This window comes from Erigeron canadensis, chromosome 5 (assembly GCF_010389155.1).
Source record: "Erigeron canadensis isolate Cc75 chromosome 5, C_canadensis_v1, whole genome shotgun sequence".
Lineage (NCBI taxonomy): Eukaryota > Viridiplantae > Streptophyta > Magnoliopsida > Asterales > Asteraceae > Erigeron > Erigeron canadensis.
In genome coordinates this window covers 35778486-35799569 of record NC_057765.1, presented here as the reverse complement: position 1 = coordinate 35799569, position 21084 = coordinate 35778486, and the positions used below count along the sequence as shown (strand labels likewise).

Here is a 21084-nt window from a genome sequence, read left to right as displayed (position 1 = left end):
CTTGTTTGCCCCAGCAGCTCAGGTATAACTTTCATCAAACCTTACCGTTTTTGACTTTCAGAAATATAAAATATCATTATACTATATAATACTCCGTAATAAAAATTTAATCATTACAAACTTGTTTATAATGTCTCATATTAATGTCTGCTCTTTTATGTTTCTATTTTACCTTCAATAGTGAAGTAATAGTTAAATATGTGACAAATAAGTGATTTAGTTATTTATTTATTTTACTGATATATAAGTTGCCACTTGGAAATAGCATATATAATCACAAAAAGAGTATGATATGATGTACCTCAATTTTCTTATACTATATCATGTATCATCATTATTAGTTTATTACAATCTTGTCTCGGTTCAATGTCTGCTATCTTATGTTTCTATTTCTATAATTATTACAAAGATGTGATAAATAAGCGATTTAGTTTTTTATATAAATATATTTGTCGAACTTGTTGTATTTGTGTGTGTGTGTGGTTGATATATATCTATAATAAAGTTGTATGATGAGGCTTTGAAATAGTAGTTGATAACAAAAAGAGTATGATATGTGTTATGATGCAGAGGAATCATGGTTAAGCATAACAACGTCATCCCCAACGGGCATTTCAAAAAGCATTGGCCGAATTATGTCAAGACTTGGTTCGACCAGCCTGCCCGTAAAATCAGGAGACGCAGCGGTACATTGTGTTTTGTTAAACTCGCATACTGCTGTTATCCAATTCTGTTTATATCGGTTTGTGGTATTTAGATATATATTTATGTATATGTATGTTTCAGCTAGACAAGCCAAGGCTGTAAAGGTTTTCCCGAGGCCAACTGGAAGGCTTTGCCCTCAGGTTCACGGACAGACTCTTAAATACAACATGAAACTCAGGGAGGGCCGTGGATTTTCTCTTGAAGAGTTGAAGGTAATAATCCTCATTCACTATTATATGTGCATAATCTAATAAGTGTTTTCTTCAGGAGGTGTGTAGCGTTTGAAAAAATTGCCCATAAAGATTTAGTAGCAGCTTGTATTGCACACCTAAATGCTGCATTACCCTGTTTTTAAATGAAACTATTAGAATATTTTGATACGGACATTTGTAATGAAACTTATATATAATTGGTCTACACATTACATGCTTGTAAGGCGGGGATCTGGAATGTTAACTATAAACAAGCTTGACAAATTAGTTACGTATTGTGTGGACACAAATTAGTGAATAGACGACCACATGTTTTGTGATTTGGAAGATATTTGCAACACATTTAGTCTCTCGTTTCATCTTCCCGTCACAGAGAAATGTAATATTGCAACAGAAATTGGCTCTTATTGTATTTGTTTCGTATATTAATAGTTTCAAAACTTGTCATCATTGTTATATGATGATCAGGTTGTATTTCTTAAGCTGGCTTAGAACATTTGGGATGAATTTTTAATTGCATAAGTTGATATTGCTTATCCAAACAGGCTGCAGGTATTTCAAAGAAACTTGCACCGACTATTGGTATTTCTGTGGACCATCGTCGTAGAAATCGTTCTTTGGAAGGTCTTTAAGCTAATGCCCAGAGGCTTATAACCTTCAATAATAAGCTTGTTATCTTCCCTAGACGTGCTAGAAAAACCAAGGTAAACTTCCATTACTGTGTTTCTGTTTATGCTAGGTTATGTTTACTTTGTGTGATTTTCAAGTTTTCTTGAGGTTGTGTCTTTGTGATTTAGACACTGTTAGTTTGTCACTTTGTTGCCCATTGATTTCCTAGATACAGGTCAGATATATTTTAAGTTTACTGCCAAACGATTTCTTAAATAGAGGTGAGATATCTTGAGTTAACTGCGGGTTGGGAGAGATGATATCTGTATTCATTGGAAGAGGCTGGGTTTGGATGACCTGGATTCCCTTTTGTCCCAAGTAATTTATGTAGCAACGATGATCATGAAGCTATATAATTTTAATACTTTGCAGTAATGTAACATTTGAGTTTAGCGGTTTATGTTTTGAAGTTTAATCAAACACACTTTGGGTGTATTAATGTGGCAAAGATGATCATGAAGCTATATAAGTTTACTACCCAAAAATTAATTTAATACTTTGTAGTAATGTAGCATTTGAGTTAACTAGTTTAGCTGATTTATGTTTTAAAGTTTAAAGGAATACACTTTGGGTGACCTTTTACTCAGTTGGCTTGTTACTCGACTATTTTTTTCTTTTTACCAGTTTAATCTGTTTGATATAAAATACAATCTGAAGTTTATGTATTCATAAGTAATGAGAGGTTTACGTTCACTACTTATACTCTTTGGCCCTTATGCTTATCAATCAGGCTGGTGATTCTACTCCCGAAGAGCTTGCAACTGCCACCCAGGTTCAAGGTACTGTCTTGCCTGTTGTCATGAAGAAGCCTGTGACTGAACTTGTCAAGGTCACAGAGGCTATGAAATCATTCAAAGCTTATGCCAAACTGGGTATTGAGAGAATAATCGAATCTCATATTGGTGCCAGGTTGAAGAGAGTCGCAGAGGCTGAGAAGGAAGAAAAGAATTAGTAAAGACTATTGGTTGAAAAGATTAATTAAGTTATATATCCCAAACAGTTTAATTTTTATTTTAAAGATCAGAGATTCTATTAAGCTTTAGATTTCTTGATTTTAACACTTTGTTGAAATGGAGAAGATGGTAACGGTTTTTTTTGGCACTTAGGTCATTTGGTTGTTAATTTGATCTTTTCCTTATGCTCTATGGCTGGCCCTTATCTTTATTTTAATTTCCTTAAACTCCTTGTATGCCAACTGAATGCTAAATACTCCTAATTGAATCTGGTGATATACGAGACCTCCTGAGTTAGTTCTTCAGATACATTCACAAGTTTCTGAAGTATGAACTTTAGAACTTGCTGTTGGCACTAAACTTGTGTTGATGACAGATCGTCATCAGCTCACTGCTATTTCCTAAAAGTGTGTTGGAACCAATCTGAAAATTACAACTTTCTATAAGCATTTATTTTTCTACATATCTATTTCTGTCTTAATGTCGTTTCTATAAGATTTTTCTACGTATCTTGAAAAATCTTTTCTACATTGATCTCCGGGTCTTGAAACCTCTTTCTCGTTTCTTGCCTTTCATATGCACCAACTATGGAGGGAGGTATATTTTTAAGTGGTCAAATTAAATGGGTCACAAAAAAAATGTAACGTCTTCATGTGGAGGGTTTCCATGGATGCCCGACAATGACATTACTTAGAGCAAGGAATGTTAATTTTGGCAGCTTGGATTGCGTCTTCTGTGAGGAGGAAGAATCGATTGAGCATCTCCTATGCTCATGTAATATGACCCTGGATATTTGGTTCAGAGTTAGCAATGGTGTAAAACAAACCCACTCTTCTTTTTCTCCGTTAAAGATATTTTTGAATCTAGCAAGCATGTTAGCCTAACAGGAAAAAAATGCAAGATTTTCAAAGGCGTGATGTTTGTCACATGTTGGTGCATATGGAAGGCAAGAAACGAGAAGAGGTTTCAAGACCGGGAGATCAATGTAGAAAAGATTTTTCAAGATATCAAGACCACTAGCTTTTTATGGTATAGAAATAGATCGAGAGTTGACACCATTAGTTGGCAAGAATGGAACATTTTTGAGGTTTGATATGTAATTACTTGTATGTAATACTTGACAACTCCACTATTGTGTGAGTTTGGCGATATGTGAATAAAGTATACTTTTCAAAAAAAAAAAAAAATTGTTAACTCGTTTTGCTATATTCCTAACGTAAAAGATTTACAGGGAAAGTAGCAGTTTGAGTTGGGCTTGAACATGCAAGAAAAACTATACTAGTTATCAAATCCCTAGTACACTAGTTAAAAAGTATTTAATGAACTTGTTATTTTCTTATTAATCAAAAATTATATCTAATGTGTATCAATTGAACCTAACAATTTTTATTTTTAAATGAATAATTTATACATATTTTTATATTTTAATAAGATTGGACTTTATTAAATGTTTCATTAAATGTTACTTAACTGGTGCAATAAGGGCACAGTTAGCAAATCCCTTTTATAAAAGTATCATGTAACAATATACAAAATAGAGAACATAAACTTGTAAGCTCTGTAAATCATTAATTATGTTCATATGTATGATCAAGTGTTAAACAAGTGATTGCAGTTCATATTTGTTGTCAAATGGCAAATATATTATTGATTAGATAATGAAAAAGAGCAAACATTCTGATGAACTTTGGTGTTTTATGATTTCTAGGATGTATGTATTATAGTAGTTGTTGACCAATGGATTGCATGCTTGTGATTGAATTTTCACTTTATGTAATGATCAAGCAATTACACTTCTTCCAGTCGACCATAGTTTTTAGTAACTTCAAATTTTAACTGCTTTTATAAATCGACTTCTATTACCAATCAAAGTAGTTCATAAGCAAGTGATGTAGTTGTTTTTGTCACTGAAACTTTTTTAAGCAAGCCCGAAGTGTGAACGTAATAGGTTTAGATCTGTCAACTGGGGATTGTAATTGTTCTATTACGAATGAAGTAAATAAAGTCGTGTACAGATACAAAATCGAATAAGAGATATAGGTTCCTTTTCATGGACTAAGGGGGCGTTTGATGCAAACTTTATAGTCGCTTATGACAGTTTAATGCTTATTTTTATCTATATGTCAAACTCAGAAGCTTAATCTGTCTGGCTCTAAGGCTTGAAAGAGTTGATGAAAAAAACTATGCTTTTTAGGGTTAATAATCCGAACCTTATATGGGTTTAAATTTGGATGGAAGTATAATAGGTCAAATCTGAAATAATCCGACCTGAATAATCCAAAATCCGTGTAATCCATCTGAATAACACCTCTATTAGGTCAATGCACAAAAATGCACACGTAACTCAGGTTGCTTTTCACCAAGTTTAAGCAATCATTTTTATCCCCAAAAGAGAGGAGAAAAAGTGGCCAACCATGCCAAGTTGTTGCGACGTGTATAGTATGCGTATGCGTGTTAGTGTGACTTTAATCGTGTGTATATGTAGAGGAAGAAATACATCCATATATGCATATCTTACACTAGTCAAAGTGTTTACATTCACCCTAACAATGGAAACTAGTAGTGTGTTGATTATCAATCTCCTTGTTTGGTTCTTGCTTCTTGCAAACGTTTTATCATTTAGCACCTTTGAGAAACTTGTCTTGCCTCCAAGTGTCACAGGTCCTGAATCTGCTTCCTTTGACCGAGGAGGTGAAGGTCCTTATGTGACAGTTGCAGACGGTAGGATCCTTAAATGGAAAGGTCCGAGCGTTGGGTTTGTTGATTTTGCTTACACTTCACCTAACAGGTTTTGCTACTTATTCACTTACACATACCTCATAATTTCTTAATACTGAATAGTCCAGAGTTAATGTAACTAATTACATGGTCTATTTTGTTTTTTAATTATTTACAGGACCAAGATAGCATGTGATGGTACAAATGATCTGAAATTTGGACCAATATGTGGGAGACCATTGGCTCTTAGCTTCAATTACAAAACCAGTGATCTCTATATCACAGATGCCTTCTTCGGTCTTTTGGTTGTAGGATTCAACGGTGGACTTGCAACTCAACTTTCAGGTGGTTACAAGTACCTTTCTGGAATCGATGTTGAGTCATACACTGGAAATGTTTACATGACCGATGCTAGCCTGACTTATGACATAAGGTAGCTTTTGCAGAAGTAACGTTCCCTCCAATTTTTTCTTTTCCCTTAACAACTCCTGTATCAGTATTTTGGTTTTGATTTTGGCATTGAATGATTATATAAAATGCGCATTATAACTTGGTAAGTATAGTTTTGACAAGAGATTTATGTTGTGCAGAGACACAGCAGAACCAGGGTTCAAACCTGACTCAACAGGAAGGCTATTGAAATATGATCCAAGAACTCAACGGGTAACTGTTTTGCTAAGCGGGCTTTCAGGAGGAGGTGGTCCTGCAGTTAGTAGTAGCCGCAACTATGTTTTGGTTCCAGATTACATTAATAAGAAAATCCAGAGGTATTGGCTGCAGGGACCAAAAAAAGAGACAACTGAGGTATTTCTAACTGACTGCGGGAGCCCAAAAACTATTAAAAGGGCAGTAAATGATGGAGAGTTTTGGGTGGCAGTTGAAAAACAGGTCCAACAGCAACCCGTGCTCACTGAACCTCAAGGTCTAAGGGTTAATGGGTCTGCAGTAGTGCTTCAAACAGTCCCCCTTACCCAATTCTCGGACATGACTCTTGCAGTGGTTCAGGAGAGCAACGATGCACTATATGTGGGTTCGAGTTACACGGATTTTGTTGGTGTTTACAAGAATTAGGATTCTGCACTTTGCAGTCTTTTGAATAAATTACATGTTTTAACATGGTCACAGTACTTTCAAGTATTTTGTTTAGTGATCTTCTGCACTTTTGATGTTGAAATAATGGAAATAATGCTATAATTATTTTCACTTATCATTTGGAAGTTACTCTCTACAAGCTGTAGCTGATTATGGATTCTGTTTTGGGCATTTCTGCAGGCGTTTAAAATTCTAGTGCCTCATTTTAACCTCAATTAAGTTATAGTTGCACCAATAAACTAAACTACCTGATAACTAAATCAAGAAACCCGAATAAGAAACAGAAGAGACCATTTAGTTTTCTTTAGATAATGAACAATCCTAAATGCATACTAAAACTGGCTTATAAAGAGAGTTCTAATAGCACAAAAATTTTATGTATGATCATTCTATTCTAGAGTGATTTCGATATACAAGCCCCTAAGAAATCAGTTTGAAAAAGAGCATTAATCCACATTTTCATTAATCTTGCATTTGTCATCAACATACATTTTTAGGTTAATATTTGGTACATTGTTAAAAAAATAGTATAATCATAAAATTAACAAGTGGTTGCATTGCTTGTAAATGGCAAATATAATAATGATAGAGAACAAACATTCTTATTTGGATTATACACCATATCTTTTCCCTAATTTCAAGTACAAGGTAGAACTTTAGTGTTTAATTACATAAATTTATGAAAAAAGTGGATTGCTTGTTTGTGTTTGAATTTTCACTTTATGTATGTAATAATCAATTAATCCCCCTTTTTTTTCTTCTTCCACAAAACCATGGTCCACCAGGCTGTCAGGTGGAGATGGTCCAGCGATTAGTATTGACCGAAACTATGTTTTGGTTCCAGATTATATGATCAACAAGGAAATCAAAAAGTTATTGGCTGCAGGGACAGAAAGAAGAGGCAAATCAGGTGTTCATAACTGACTGTGAGAGCCCAACAAATATTAAAAGGGCTGTGAATGATGGAGGTGGCAGTTTGAAACTGGTTCAACAGCCCCCGATCGAATGGAAAATATATATCCATTTACCCTGGAGAACTTACACAATGATTTCGTTGTATCATATAGTATCATAATGTAGAATTTACAAGCATTATAAATAATAGATTTTTCTAATAGTTGGTGTAATCAGATATAATTCTTAAAATGTGTATAACATGCAAGCCATCGAACTCAAGCAGCAGAGCATCAAGCTTCTTCAAGTAACTGTTTCACCTTAGTGATATAATCACTCATTGCTTCGTCCTTGGATTTTGCTGTCACATAACGAGAGACCACAATAAGATAATTAAACAAGTTGTACAAAGATGTTCTAATGGGCTAATCTCATCAAAATTACAATTTACATTTCAAAACTTCCACTTTTATACACAAAGCTCAACAAATTACGATTAAGTGATTAACTAACAAACAAAAAGTTGCATAGTAAAAAACATATGTAACAGTACATTCATAACCATTGTTTACAGGCAGAGGAATACCTTCAACAGCCTTCCAAGCATCCCATTTGGCCCTCTCAGTCATGCTGAACATTCCAGGACGATCTGAAAATCCATCGATCAAATATATCAAATAGACATACTTTGTAGCTAAACAAGGCTAGCTGATACTACCTGTATTCACTGGTCCAACTGTGGCTTGCTTGTACAATCCATACAATATAAGCTTGTTTTCATTGCTAGTACCAGCCGGAAGAGTCTTCGCTTTCTGAGCATATTCCTCAAAGTCCTCCTTTAAAGTTAACAATCAAATGTGACAACAAACATTCAAGAATGTAGCTAATTTACAAAAAAAAAAAAAATGTTAAGCCTGTAATCTTACTTTTAAACTATTTATTTATTTTTTTATACATGTTTGGATGGAAGACTGTTTATATAATCTTATTTCAGCAAATTTACTATAGATGTTAAATGGATAACATCTCATTTCATTTTTGCCAAAAAAACAGATAAAAGAGCGGTCTGTTTAGAGAAGGTAGAACGCTCAAGAAGGATCGTGTGAGACCACCTCCCCGTACTAAGGTTCCCATTTTAAGAGATCAATCAATCAATGTTTAGTGGGTCACACCGTCGACCCAAATGTGTTCACACGTGACCACCTTCAAGTTTCAATCCAGGCCACAAGATGGAAACAAATTGAATTTGTGGGAAATTCGATTCTTAGATAATTTTAATTAATTAGCATGCCTCGATATAATAATCTTGGGGATGACAATGTAATGTATATGTTCACGAATATGTTATGAAATTATTTGATCAGTTTTCTCCTGAAATTTACAATAGATTTCAGGCTTCATGCATAATTAGGGAACCTATGACTACTGAAAATTAGATTGGATTCAGATTATATCAACAAATTGTCATATAATTAGAAAAATACACATACCTTCAAACCCATTTAAGTTTGTGTTATGATTTCTTGTTTGGCCAAAATTTCAGAAACCAGCAAAAGATTAATGATGATTTTGTTAAGACTAAAAAATGCTAGAGCCATATATGGAATTTCTTATTTAAGCCAGATACAACATACAAGAGGCTTGAAAGTCCCTGATGTTTACAATGTTTTGCACTATAAGCCTCAATTTATCACCTCATTCCCAAAAAAATGAAATACTATGGCGTGTTTGGCAAGGGGCTTTTAGCAGGCTTTTATAAGCTTAAAGTTATGGGGTTTATTCAAAATTGAACACATTTTGGTTTCACAAATCTTATAGAAAGAAATTAATTGTTTATTGTGGGAGAATGCATATCCATCACATCTCATACTTCTATATATGTATAATAATACCGTATATATATTTCTTTTCATTCAATGGGTGGTAACAACGTTCTATTTCGTGTAAACACCAACAAAATCAGCATGGCTTGAGCCCACGTACAGTGCATCGTTGATCTCCTGAACCACCGTGACACTCATGTCCAAGAATTGGGGAAGGGGAGCAGTTTGGAGTACCACTGCAAACCCGTTAACTCTGAGGCCATGAGGTTCACTGTTCACTGTGGGCTGTTGACCTTGATTATCTACCGCGACCCAAAATTCTTCGTCATTTACTGTCCTTTTAATGTTTATCGGGCTCCCAGTACAGTTGGTAAGGAAAACCTCATTTGTGTTTCTTTTCGGTCCCTGCAGCCAATACCTTTGGACTTTCATGTTCACATAGTCAGGAACCAAAACATACTTTCGGTCACTACTAACTGCTGGACCACCTACTCCTGACAGCCCACTTATCAATACAGTTACCCGCTTGGTTCTTGGGTCATATTTCAATAGCCTTCCAGTTGAGTCTGGTGTAAACCCGGGTTGTGCCATGTTTCTGCACACAATATTATGTCAATATAAACACATTGTTTCGAGACATTGTTAATTTCTATAATCTTAAATAAGAGTTACTTTTGACAAAATTCACCTTATGTCGAAAGTCAAACTAGCATCAGTCATGTAAACATTTCCTGTATATGACTCAACGTCAATACCAGATAAGTACTTGAAACCGCGTGAGAGTTGAGTTGCGAGACCACCATTGAATCCAACAACCAAAAGACCGAAGAAAGCATCAGTGATATAGAGATCACTGGTTTTGTAGTTGAAGCTAAGAGCAACTGGTCTTCCACATATTGGTCCTAATTCCAGATCATTTGTGCCATCACATAACTTGTTGGTTCTGTTATTATTATAATATATGATGATCAAGCTACAAGTAATTAGAAACTTGAGACCTTAACTATTATTGAACTATGCGTGACCTGTTTGATAATTAAGTTCTTTCATCAGTTAAATGAACGAACATGAATAAGATAAACTACTAACTAAGGTTTTTATGTTTGGGCATTTATGTTCAATCCATCCCATTAAACTTGTCCACTTTTATATTTTCAAAGTCAAACTTTAAGAACTTTGACCATAAATATTTTTATTTGTGTTATATAACATTTGATGAAAGTTATATAAATTGATTGTGTTTTAGATTTGTGTTTCACTGGTATAACTTTCAACATTTATTATATAACACAAATAAAAATATTTATGGTCAAAATTGGTAAAGTTTGACTTTGAAATTTTAAAAGTGGACAAGTTTAGTGGAACGAATGGGGCATTAAACAATGGAAAGAAAATTAACACAACCTGGTAGGCGCAGTATATGCAAAATAAACGAACCCAACGGTGGGACCTTTCCATTTAAGGATCCTTCCGTCAGCGACTGTAACATACGGGCCTTCACCGCCACGGTCAAAAGCAACAGATTCAGGACCTGTGACACTTGGAGGCAATGCGAGTATGTTAAAAGTTATATACTCATTATTAGATAACACACTTCCAAGAAGCACGGACCAAATAATGAGATTGACAACCAAAAGACTGCTTGTTTTCATGGCTACTAGTACTTTTTATGTAAACACTAGTGATGTATATGTATGTATTTGTGAATTGCAATATTGCATCTTTCCTAAAACTGCATCATCTTATATACACATTCAAACCAATACTAGAGACGCACATACTATGTATGTAGTAACAAGATGTAATAGTTGACTAGTGCTTATCCTATTTTGGGATAAAGATAATAGTACGTTGCTTAAACGTGTTGGAAAGCAGGCCAACTTCTAATTCTGTGTGTATTTTTATGTATGTATTGGATGTCTATACTTGTATCTTTCTTTGCATGGAATTGCTTATTTGGAAAACACTTCATTATACATTCTTGTTTTTTTCAAATAATACTTGTTTATGTGTAACATATTTTAATACATTTACCTTTTTGATGTATAATATTTGGATGATTGATTGATTCATCATTACATAAAGTATGAAGTCAAACCCAAGCATGCAATAAGTATTCACACATATATAAAACAAGTCCTTTTATGTCTTAAAAATAAGTCAATTCTCTTTACTTCTAATTAGAGAAAGGCCATATATTGTGATACAATACAAATCAGAATGTTTGTTCTCTATCATCAAGCTAAAAACTTGATGTATTTGCAACTTGACAACGTCAACAAGCTAGTATGCTCTCTGTTATGGAGTACTATTTACGTTCCATATCTGATAGCTCAAAGTCAACTTGCATCTAATACGTTGCAATATCAGTATATATTCACATTGTCTAATGTTTTATTTGTAGTTTTTTTTTTCTTTTTAATATTCATACTTGTGTGTAATCTTGACTACTTAGATGTAAAAAATTTGTAAACAATATAAGTGTTCTAGAATATGTTTACTGGCCAGGTTTTATTGCAAAGCTTGTACTTACGACGTAAGATTTACCAGTTTTTATTACTTAGATGCAGTTTGTTGGTGACCCTTGATAGTAAATGACATAATTAATTAGCTAGATTTACTAATACTAGATTTATAAAATCTCACAGAAGTTCTCCATCAAACAGGTTATCCATGAATGAGGACAACATATTATTCATTGTAATTTATTAAGAAGAAAATATTTGGATCACATGACCAGATACAATAATATATATAGTACAGTGAGTTCTTCCCATTTTTAGGAATAGTTACAAGATTTTAGTTCGTGTAAACGCCAATAAAATTAGTGTGACTCGAACCCACATATATAGCATTATTGATCTCCTGAACAACAGCAATATTCATGTTTAAGAACTCAGTAAGGGGCTCAGTTTGCAGCACTGCTGCAGATCCGTTAACCCTTAGACCTTGTGGTTGACTGTACCCCGGTGTGGGCTGTTGGATCTGTTTCTCTAGTGCCACCCAAAACTCTTCATTATTTGTAGCCCTTTTAATATTTTTCGGGCTCCCACAGTCAGTCAGGAATACTTCACTTGTGCCTATTTTTGGTCCCTGCAACCAATACCGTTGGATATTCTTATTCACGTTGTCTGGAAACAAAACATAGTTTCGGGCACTACCAACAGCTGGTCCTCCTACACCTGACAGACTGCTTACTAAAATAGTTACGTTATGATTATATGGATCATATTTCAACAGCCTTCCAGTTGAATCGGGTGTAAAACCTGGTTGTGACATGTTTCTGCACAAGAAGTACCTCTATCAAAGCTATACTTACAAACAACAATACATAGGCACAAATCTTTCATAACGAATTAACTGATGGTGAGATGTTATAATTGCGAGTAAATTTGTTACGGGCCTTACCTTATGTCGTAGGTCAAGCTGGCATCGGTCATATATACAAATCCGGTATATGATTCAACGTCAATTCCAGAAAGGTACTTGTGACCACCCGAAAGTTGAGTTGCAAGCCCACCATTGAATCCTACGACAAGGAGACCATAGAAAGCATCGGTGATATAGAGATCACCGGTTCTATAGTTGAAGCTAAGAGCCAATGGTCTCCCACATGTTGGTCCTAACTGCAGATCATTTGTACCATCACATAGTTGCTTGGTCCTGCAAAAATGAGTATATCTATATAGAATTAGTAATTCGACACCTTAATTACAACTCAAGATTGAAAGGGTCTTAGGGAAGCTAAATAAGTTGCATAATTAACCTGTTAGGTGAAGTGTAGGCAAAATCAACGAACCCAACGGTGGGACCTAGCCATATGAGGATCCTACCGTCTGAGACTGCTACATATGGACCTCCACCTCCACGATCAAAAACAGCAGATTCAGGACCGGTGACACCCGAAGGCAATAAGATTTTGTTAAAAGTTGTGTAACATAATATGCTTCGAAGAAGCAAAAACCAAACAATGAGATCTAGAACAAACAGGCTGCTTGTTTTCATGGCTATGATGTATGTCACCACACTGCTTTGTTATCTTTCAAGATCATTAATACATCCCCTTCATAATATATCTTCTCCTTTAGTCCTTCTATATGTGTGTATATATATATATATCTAACCACCATAATAAACCACTTGTGATGGTTGAAATTATATTGCTTCTCCATATTTGGGACAAAGATGTTCGATTGCTTAAACTTGATGGGAAGCAAGCCGACGACTACTTTGAGCATTAATATGTGTGTATCGGATGTGTAAATTGGATACGTACGTTTTCCCTAAATAACATTGCAAAAACTAATTTAAAAGTCTTACCTAAGAGGGAGTATATATTGATATATTACAATGTTTACAGGACAAGTTACTTATAGAATTATGTTTTTTTTGGAAGGATGATGGATTGACCATTACATAAAGTGCAAAATTAAAACCTAATCACTAGACACCTTTTCTAATTATACTAAGAGAAAGGTTAGATAATGCATACAGTACCTATCTTAAGTAAAGCAGAGGGTTATGTAAAATTCAGGGGTTATGTAAAATTCAGGAGCGTTATGTATGTTTATCAAATTCAAAAGTTTAATCTGTAACTTTTTTTTAATGTGACAGTACCTAAGCTTAAGTAAAGTCTGCAGTACGGATCATTTTCCATTACATTAATTAAAAACTAAAGTTCTTTTGCTTTAAGTTATCGAAAAAATGTCAATTCAGGTGTATGATCCTCATCAGAATGTTTGTTCTCTTTCATTTCTCAAATTCACATTATACATTTGCGATTTGACTACAAGAATGTCTTGTTGATTTAATATGCTTGAATGCTTAATCACCGTTAAAAAGCTTAACGGCTTAACAATTATTGCCTAGATATGAGGGCCCAATAGGACTTGGTTTAGTGCTGGGATGGGCCAGCTTTTTTGGGCCCATTTTCTTTATTGACGATTTTGTAGGTTTGTTAAATTTGTTAAGTGGGAAACTTAGGACACACGTTTTAAGTAAATCAGGACAACTTATTTTTTGATCATCACTCCGCCCCTCTCCTTGGTTGCTTCTCCTTGTTCGAATGTTCGGTTGAAAGATATTTTTCGGATTCTTTGGTTACGTCATACAGGTAAAAAAATTTTAGCAGATATATATATATATACACACATATAATTTGTAAGTATTTTAGTAATTTAAATATGGTTTTGTTTAAGGTGACCCTTCAAATCACAACCAATACTGATTATGTTACCTAACAATGAAATTTGCCCAAAAAAGTTATATATTGAATATAGAGAAACACTTTTTTTTAATATACTTGGCAATTATTATATATTGAATTAAGTTTAATTCATACACATGAATTGTGAAGAAAATTGTTAAATCTATGGCTTTCTATTTGTTACTATCTAAAACACATACGACATATTGAAATAATGAACATTCTAAGCTAATTAATAATATCTTAATTTTCACATCTTTTTCCTAAAAAAATTCAGAAAATAAATTGTTGTATATAGGAAATTTGTGATTAAGTTTACTACTCGTATTTAGGATGAGCCTGTTACAGAAACGAAAGAGACCAGAAGCCAGATCGGCGGGTGGTCTAACAGAAACCAATCGTCTGGTACTCAATGTCATCAAGAGCAAAGGTGCAGATACTATTACGGACTGGAACATCAAGAAAGAAACAAACCTGCAAGGAGCGGCCTTCAACAAGATCATCAAGAACCTCAAAGACTTGGCCCTGATCAAGGAAATCCGCCGTGCCAATGCCAAAGGAAAACACTTTATTGCAGCAGAATTCGAGCCAACAGATGAGGTCACTGGTGGAGTATGGTTTACTGATGGTGCCCTTGATACCGATTTCATTAATCAACTTAAAGGAATCTGTTTAAAGATTATAAAGAAGCTGAAAGTAGCAACAGCTGAGGGCGTTTATGACTTTTTCAAGGAGAATAGGCTGACAAAGACCGAGTGCACAAGCCAACAGTTAAGTGAAATTTTGAAGACTTTGGTTCTTGACAACGCGATTATTGAAGTGAAGAGCACTGGGCTCGGGGAGTACTTTTCAATCCCTATTGGAAATGTGTGTTATAGGTGTCTTGATGGAAATCTTGGAGATCACGGTCCAAAATTAGGTGCCATGGTTTCGATTCCTTGTGGTGTTTGCCCCAGAATGAAACAGTGCACACCTGATGGGCTTATATCTCCAACTAATTGTGTTTACTACACAAAATGGTTAGAATTCTGATGAAAACTGTAATCTTGGTTATCGTTTATATAGATATATTCATGCTTTTTTACAGTTGGAATATAACACTCTTTCATTTGAATGTTTGGCCTCTCTTTACAGTTCTTATTTACTTGATGTGAAGATAAATCTAGACAAAACAACAGGAGAACTAAATAAACTAAACGAATTTAACTAAAACCAACACACGTGGGAATATCTTTATTCTTGTTAAGAAATGTGTAGTTTCATACCAACTGTGAAGTTTCACTCTTCTTGATTTTTCCCTTTTCGAGCAAGTAAATCCTTTCAGCATCGGGTACAGCTTTTATGATAGTTTCCAACTTTAAATTCAGTTCTTCGATTTTCTCAACAAGCTTATCGTTTGTGAACGTTCCAAGTAGAACACTTTGTATAGTTTGCCAACTTTCGGTTACTGGTAAAATAATGATCACAGCCGACCCAATTGTCCCCCATGCTATTGCAATAATCGCCCAAAATGTGAAGTATCCTTTGCTGAAATCCTCTGCATTCACATTTTACACAAAAATCAAATTCAAAAAGAATCTTGAAGTGAAAAAGTAAAGGAGTTAAATGAAATCACATGAAAAACTTACTTGCAGGAAGTGAAAAAAGAGGCCATAAGATCACGATCACAATGGTAAAACCGACACCCCATTTAATGATCCATTTCTTTGCACTAAGCAACTTCTCCTCTTTAAATTCATCGACTGCAAGTTCACTCTTTTCCTTTTCAACGACTGTTATCTGCTTAGTAGTTTCCCAATCATAGTTTTGAGGCTTCAATAAACTACATACAGCATGGACCGTTCCACCTGTTAGGATAGAGACTAGATTCCCAGCCAGCATAGGTGCATTTCTTCCTGTTGTATCTAGGTTGACTCGGCCATATTCAACGCTAGTAACTGTTAACCAAGTGATTATTCCAAGTATACATCCAACGACTGTGCCCAGAATGGCGCCAAAAGCATTAGCTTTTCTCCATAGGAGCATAAAGGCAATAGGCATAACAGCAGATCCAATGAACACACCCATAGCTAAGTACATCCAACCAAGGGAAACCCCAACTTTGTTTAGTATGACTGCTAGAATTCCCATGAGACAACCGAATGAGAACACGACTGCTCTAGAAACTCTCAGGATTTGTTTGCCGGTGGCATCAGGATTGATGTATGTTCGATAGATATCATATGTGCAAAGTGATGAGACTGCAATTAGCTCAGAAGAGCCAGCAGAAGTCACAGCCCTGATGCAAATCAAACACATTAATTAGATTCGGAAAATGGGATTAGTTTGAAGTTCCAGCTGTTGCACGATCAATGTTAAAACTAGGCATATTGGACAATGGGTCAAAACAGGTGATTTTGAATGGGTCAAAATGAGACAGGTTGTTTGACCCTAAACTTTTTGTTCAAAAATCTTAATTGTTCGTAACTATTTGGTGAGATTACTAAGTTGTATATTTTCAAATACAAGTTGGCCAACTGTTGATCCATATAACCCATTAGCTTTTTAGGCTAATTTTCTTATTCTGTTTTTACAGTGTGTAAGAATATAACATGACCCAAATCAGTTCCTCCTTATAGTAATGGGTTGAAATTGTCATTCGAGTTTCTGTGATAGATGGTACTCACATGAAAAGCATTGTGAGAAGGAGAACAGATCCTCCTTTTCCCATTAATGCGATAGCTGTAGCAGGAGGAACAAGCCCGCGGCTAGCTTCACTTGCTGTCAGTGGAAGGTCAAGGGCTAAAGCTCCTAAACCAAGTGATGTGGCTAACGAAAATGGCACAGCAAACCATACAAGCCCACCCAATAGGTACCCTTTATGAGTTGATGATGGTCTAGCCGCAATGGCACTCACCCAGTATCCCTGGACAAATAAACATGTATTCTAGAGTCAAAACTTGAACATATCTTGCCTAAATAAGATGATGAAAAATAGGAAACAGTCATTTGTATGTTTGGGCTAGTTTTGAAACAGTCAAAATGCACCCTCATCCATAGCATGAGTAGTTAAAGCAATTAAATGATTTGAAATTCAAGTAATTTTTAGGAATGTCACAAATTTAATCTCTGAAACTTTTGTTTGTTTTTTGCTGAAAAACCAATTCCTTCCCGGGTTGCTCAAAACTCTTACTTTGTTCACAAATAGTGTGTTATGTGATTCCAGAAAAAGTATATTATGTCAATAAAAGTCTAATCTTTGGAGATTTTATTCCATAAAATACATTGTGTACCAATCTCAATTCATTTGAGCCAGTAGAGATAAAACATACCCCGAATAGACGATTTCATAAGTGAAGGACTAATATTTCGAGTTGGAATGGAAACTTACATTGTCGACGAAAACTGTGCCAAAATTACCAACAATGTTGATTATACCAAAAACGAGCCCGCCAGAGCTTAACATTGTTAGGTAAGATCCTTTGTAGTTTCCTGAAACAGGACCGCAAGCTTGTGCATTGTGGGAGAGAGGTTCTTGACATATTCTTGATCTGCTCGAGACCTCCATTATGCGTCGATAGACAACACTTGGGCTCCCAAGCTCACTACTCGCCGTGTATACCAAGAACACAAACATGACTAGCACTAAGTGAACTACAAACAAGATCAACTCACAAAAGTCAGAAATATAGACCTTTTAAGGTTAATAGAACTAAATTATGGTATCAAAGTTCATGGAAATCACTTATAGTGTCAAAATCTTTCTTAAAGTTAATGTAAACTTAATATTAGAGTGAGATTAGTAAACTACCTATTACAGAATGTATATAGCTAGCTAAGAAAGTGGCTTTCAAGCCTCCGGCAAGCGTATATACAATCACTCCAAGTGGTATTAGAAAACTGGCAGCATATATATTGACGCCGGTGAGTGCATTCACCACAGCAGAGCCACCAAGAAGTAGCATAGCTGTTACTATGATATTTGTCATGAAACAAAAGACCAAAAACACGACATGTGCACCCGTCCCCCATCTGAATAAAGTATATTCAAACAATCATGTAAGCATAAAACTAACGATAATCCAAACTGACGAGATCTAAAACATACCGAGCTTTAACAATTTCACAAACAGTATGAGCATGTGGAGCCTTTCGTTTTATCTCTATAGCAATTACACCAAACAAGAGTACCTGTTTTTATGTAAAAGTGTGTAAAACTGCTAGTGTTTAAAGTAGAATATATAATTAAAAAAAAATGGTGAAATGGACTCAAAAGGCGCGATGAGGCTGGAACTGAACCTGGATGGTGGCACCGCTAGCATACCAAAATGGGCCACTGACTCCATACTGCCAAGCAACATTTGAACTTTGTAATATTGTAGCAGCCCAAGTCCACTGCGTACATTTTTAACGGGTCAGATCACATATAGTAGAGAAGCGAGCCCAAACTATGAAAAAATAGATAATGCATAGAACACCAAGGACCAGTCACAGGACACGCAGACATGTGCTTAAACTGCAATGAGCTGAAGTAATTTGGCTTAAATAAAATCGTGTCTTTTCATTCGGTTAATGGTTTTTGAGACCAAATGGAACCCAAAAAACATGTTTGACCATACACAACTAAATGTTTTGACTATTTTGTACAGTTTGCCTTTTAACCATCTCTTATGTAAGAGCAAATTAGTCAAAATAATTATTTTGGTAGTGTAAGACTAAAAACAAATGAGTATATGGAGCACCTCCCAAATTAAATAGTGTGGAAATTGATTTTGAGAAAAGTAAGAATACAGAGAAATTGATACAACTTTTTATGTTTTCTTAAAATAAAGGGTTTAATTTGTCTTATTTGCTTGTCCTTCAGTTTCGTCACAAACAGCCGAACTAGACCTTTTTCATCAGTTTGGTTTGTCCGACCCAAAATCTTGTCTGTTTAATTTGCAAAAAAGTTGTCAAAAATTCAAAAGTACCAAACTTAAAATTATGGCCCAAAACATACAAATACAATTGTCTCCTTTTCAATTTCCATAAAGTAAATATATACTTTAGAAGTTGAATTTAAGATTAGACAATGATATTAAAACAAACTATAGTTTGGTTTAGTCCGGGTTAAATGCAGATCCTTTAGGTTCGGAAATACTAAAAGTCAACACATTCTAGTCAATTTTACGTGAACCGGAAATAGCATAAGAATTGTACCTGAGATACAATAACACTTGCAATAAGTCCTGTTTTAACATTTCTTCCTGCTGTATTGAACCATTCCGATGTATGTTTCGCTCCAACGTAACGTTTCTCTAGCCAAACCTACATCAAATAATGTTTTGGACATACAAGTAACCACATGTTTTAGATATAAATCATATAACATGAAAATGGACGTTTATTTTGAGATAAATTAAAGTTAACAAATTAGGAGTAAAAAAAACTGTTATGATGGGTTCATAATTACATACCAGAAAAGAAGTGAAGAAAGCAAAAAAAGCACCGAATCCGAGAATAACAGAATAGCCAACTCCTTGATTTAGGACAGCTTTGCCCTCAAAGAAACTGTTTTGCCTCAAACAACTGTCACCCGACGTCTGGTAATACTTGCCGGAGAAATCCAAGGGAGGGCAGGTTGCCATATGTGTGGAGGGTGTGAACAATAGAGTGACACAAGTGTCTATATTGAGATGTGTATATATATGAGTTGTTTGTTTGTGAATTGTGATGGTAGGAACAATAATAAAAAGTCAAAGAATATATAGAGATGAGATGAAGGAAGGATCAAGGTGTGTATATAGTAGTAGGATATACAGTATCTTGTCATTGGTACAAATGGAATCTCTTAAACGACTTTGTGATTCAATGATAGGGCCCACCAGAATGTCATTAATAATTATAGGTTAAATTACAAAAATCATACTTGAGGTTTGTTCGAAACTACACTGGTCATACCTACAATTTAAAAATTACACGAGTCATACCCACTGTTATCAAAAACTTACACTAACCATACCTATCGCTGACGGTCGTCTATTTGACTGTTAAGTCAAGTCACGTGTCATGCATGTGATGTATCAAAACTGTAATTTCGTGCATACTTTAGGTACTATCCTTGTAATTCACTATAAAAATAATTATTAAGAATCTTAGAGTTTTATTTATACTTCATTTATTAAGTTGGGTAGATATGACATTTATTATGAAACAATAATTTATATAATAAAAAGTATATCGAGAAAAATAGTTGATACAAGAATGTATTTATTATTAAACATGTCATTATTATTTTGTTATATGTGTATAGTGAATATAACAAGGATGAGAACCATCAAAACCACTAAAATTTTCACTTTATTATTATTATTATTATTATTATTATTATTATTATTATTTGAACGGCGAGTGGGAAGGTCGTTCCATCGAGCTGAGCAGTGACATCCAAACGGGCAGTATGCTCAGAGTTCGAGGCGCCTTACACCGCTAGTACCCCCAAAGGGAGCCCATTTTACGCTGAAGAGGTAAATGTCCGAGGTCAATGAGAAATAAAAGATTCGATCCCATGACCTCCATACCAACATTCCATCTCGCCAAGATACCCAGAAGGTACCCTAGCTGGCCACAATTATTATTATTATTATTATTATTATTATTATTATTATTATTATTATTATTATTATTATTATTATTATTATTATTATTATTATTATTATTAATGTATGATTTATTTTTTTTTTAATAAAAACCTATTTAAAAAATATAATTCTAAAAAGCAATATAGTTTTTTCATATGGTTTGTTGACATCCCCCTCAGATTAGATAGGTAAAGCAATATCGAATACTCGTTA

The 21084-nt window shown here is 34.7% G+C and overlaps 6 protein-coding genes and 1 pseudogene across 6 annotated transcripts; 3 read left to right on the top strand and 4 right to left on the bottom strand.

Moving 5' to 3' along the window:
• On the top strand, nucleotides 1-2687 carry LOC122600018 (annotated as a pseudogene).
• Nucleotides 2688-5088: 2401 nt separating this feature from the next.
• On the top strand, nucleotides 5089-6328 carry LOC122602397 (protein STRICTOSIDINE SYNTHASE-LIKE 12-like). Its single transcript, XM_043775088.1, has 3 exons — nucleotides 5089-5327; nucleotides 5436-5680; nucleotides 5874-6328. The coding sequence occupies exons 1-3, from the start codon at nucleotides 5089-5091 to the stop codon at nucleotides 6326-6328; spliced, it is 939 nt and encodes a 312-aa protein (XP_043631023.1).
• A 1024-nt stretch (nucleotides 6329-7352) lies between these two features.
• On the bottom strand, nucleotides 7353-8812 carry LOC122602214 (acyl-CoA-binding protein-like). Its single transcript, XM_043774928.1, has 4 exons — nucleotides 8734-8812; nucleotides 7962-8079; nucleotides 7830-7892; nucleotides 7353-7604 (listed from the first exon to the last, which is right to left on the bottom strand). The coding sequence occupies exons 1-4, from the start codon at nucleotides 8743-8745 to the stop codon at nucleotides 7537-7539; spliced, it is 261 nt and encodes an 86-aa protein (XP_043630863.1). The 5' UTR covers nucleotides 8746-8812; the 3' UTR covers nucleotides 7353-7536.
• A 365-nt stretch (nucleotides 8813-9177) lies between these two features.
• LOC122601690 (protein STRICTOSIDINE SYNTHASE-LIKE 11-like) lies at nucleotides 9178-10718 on the bottom strand. The gene is made up of 3 exons (XM_043774430.1): nucleotides 10471-10718; nucleotides 9755-10009; nucleotides 9178-9661 (listed from the first exon to the last, which is right to left on the bottom strand). The coding sequence occupies exons 1-3, from the start codon at nucleotides 10716-10718 to the stop codon at nucleotides 9178-9180; spliced, it is 987 nt and encodes a 328-aa protein (XP_043630365.1).
• A 1147-nt stretch (nucleotides 10719-11865) lies between these two features.
• LOC122598936 (protein STRICTOSIDINE SYNTHASE-LIKE 12-like) lies at nucleotides 11866-13071 on the bottom strand. Its single transcript, XM_043771405.1, has 3 exons — nucleotides 12833-13071; nucleotides 12494-12729; nucleotides 11866-12332 (listed from the first exon to the last, which is right to left on the bottom strand). The coding sequence occupies exons 1-3, from the start codon at nucleotides 13069-13071 to the stop codon at nucleotides 11866-11868; spliced, it is 942 nt and encodes a 313-aa protein (XP_043627340.1).
• Nucleotides 13072-14077: 1006 nt separating this feature from the next.
• Nucleotides 14078-15367, top strand: LOC122600716 (DNA-directed RNA polymerase III subunit RPC6-like). The gene is made up of 2 exons (XM_043773467.1): nucleotides 14078-14179; nucleotides 14605-15367. The coding sequence occupies exon 2, from the start codon at nucleotides 14606-14608 to the stop codon at nucleotides 15302-15304; it is 699 nt and encodes a 232-aa protein (XP_043629402.1). The 5' UTR covers nucleotides 14078-14179; nucleotide 14605; the 3' UTR covers nucleotides 15305-15367.
• Nucleotides 15329-19966, bottom strand: LOC122600715 (urea-proton symporter DUR3). Its single transcript, XM_043773466.1, has 9 exons — nucleotides 19708-19966; nucleotides 19451-19558; nucleotides 18551-18646; nucleotides 18360-18442; nucleotides 18063-18283; nucleotides 17643-17905; nucleotides 16939-17177; nucleotides 15901-16550; nucleotides 15329-15809 (listed from the first exon to the last, which is right to left on the bottom strand). The coding sequence occupies exons 1-9, from the start codon at nucleotides 19876-19878 to the stop codon at nucleotides 15532-15534; spliced, it is 2109 nt and encodes a 702-aa protein (XP_043629401.1). The 5' UTR covers nucleotides 19879-19966; the 3' UTR covers nucleotides 15329-15531.
• Nucleotides 19967-21084: the final 1118 nt, after the last annotated feature.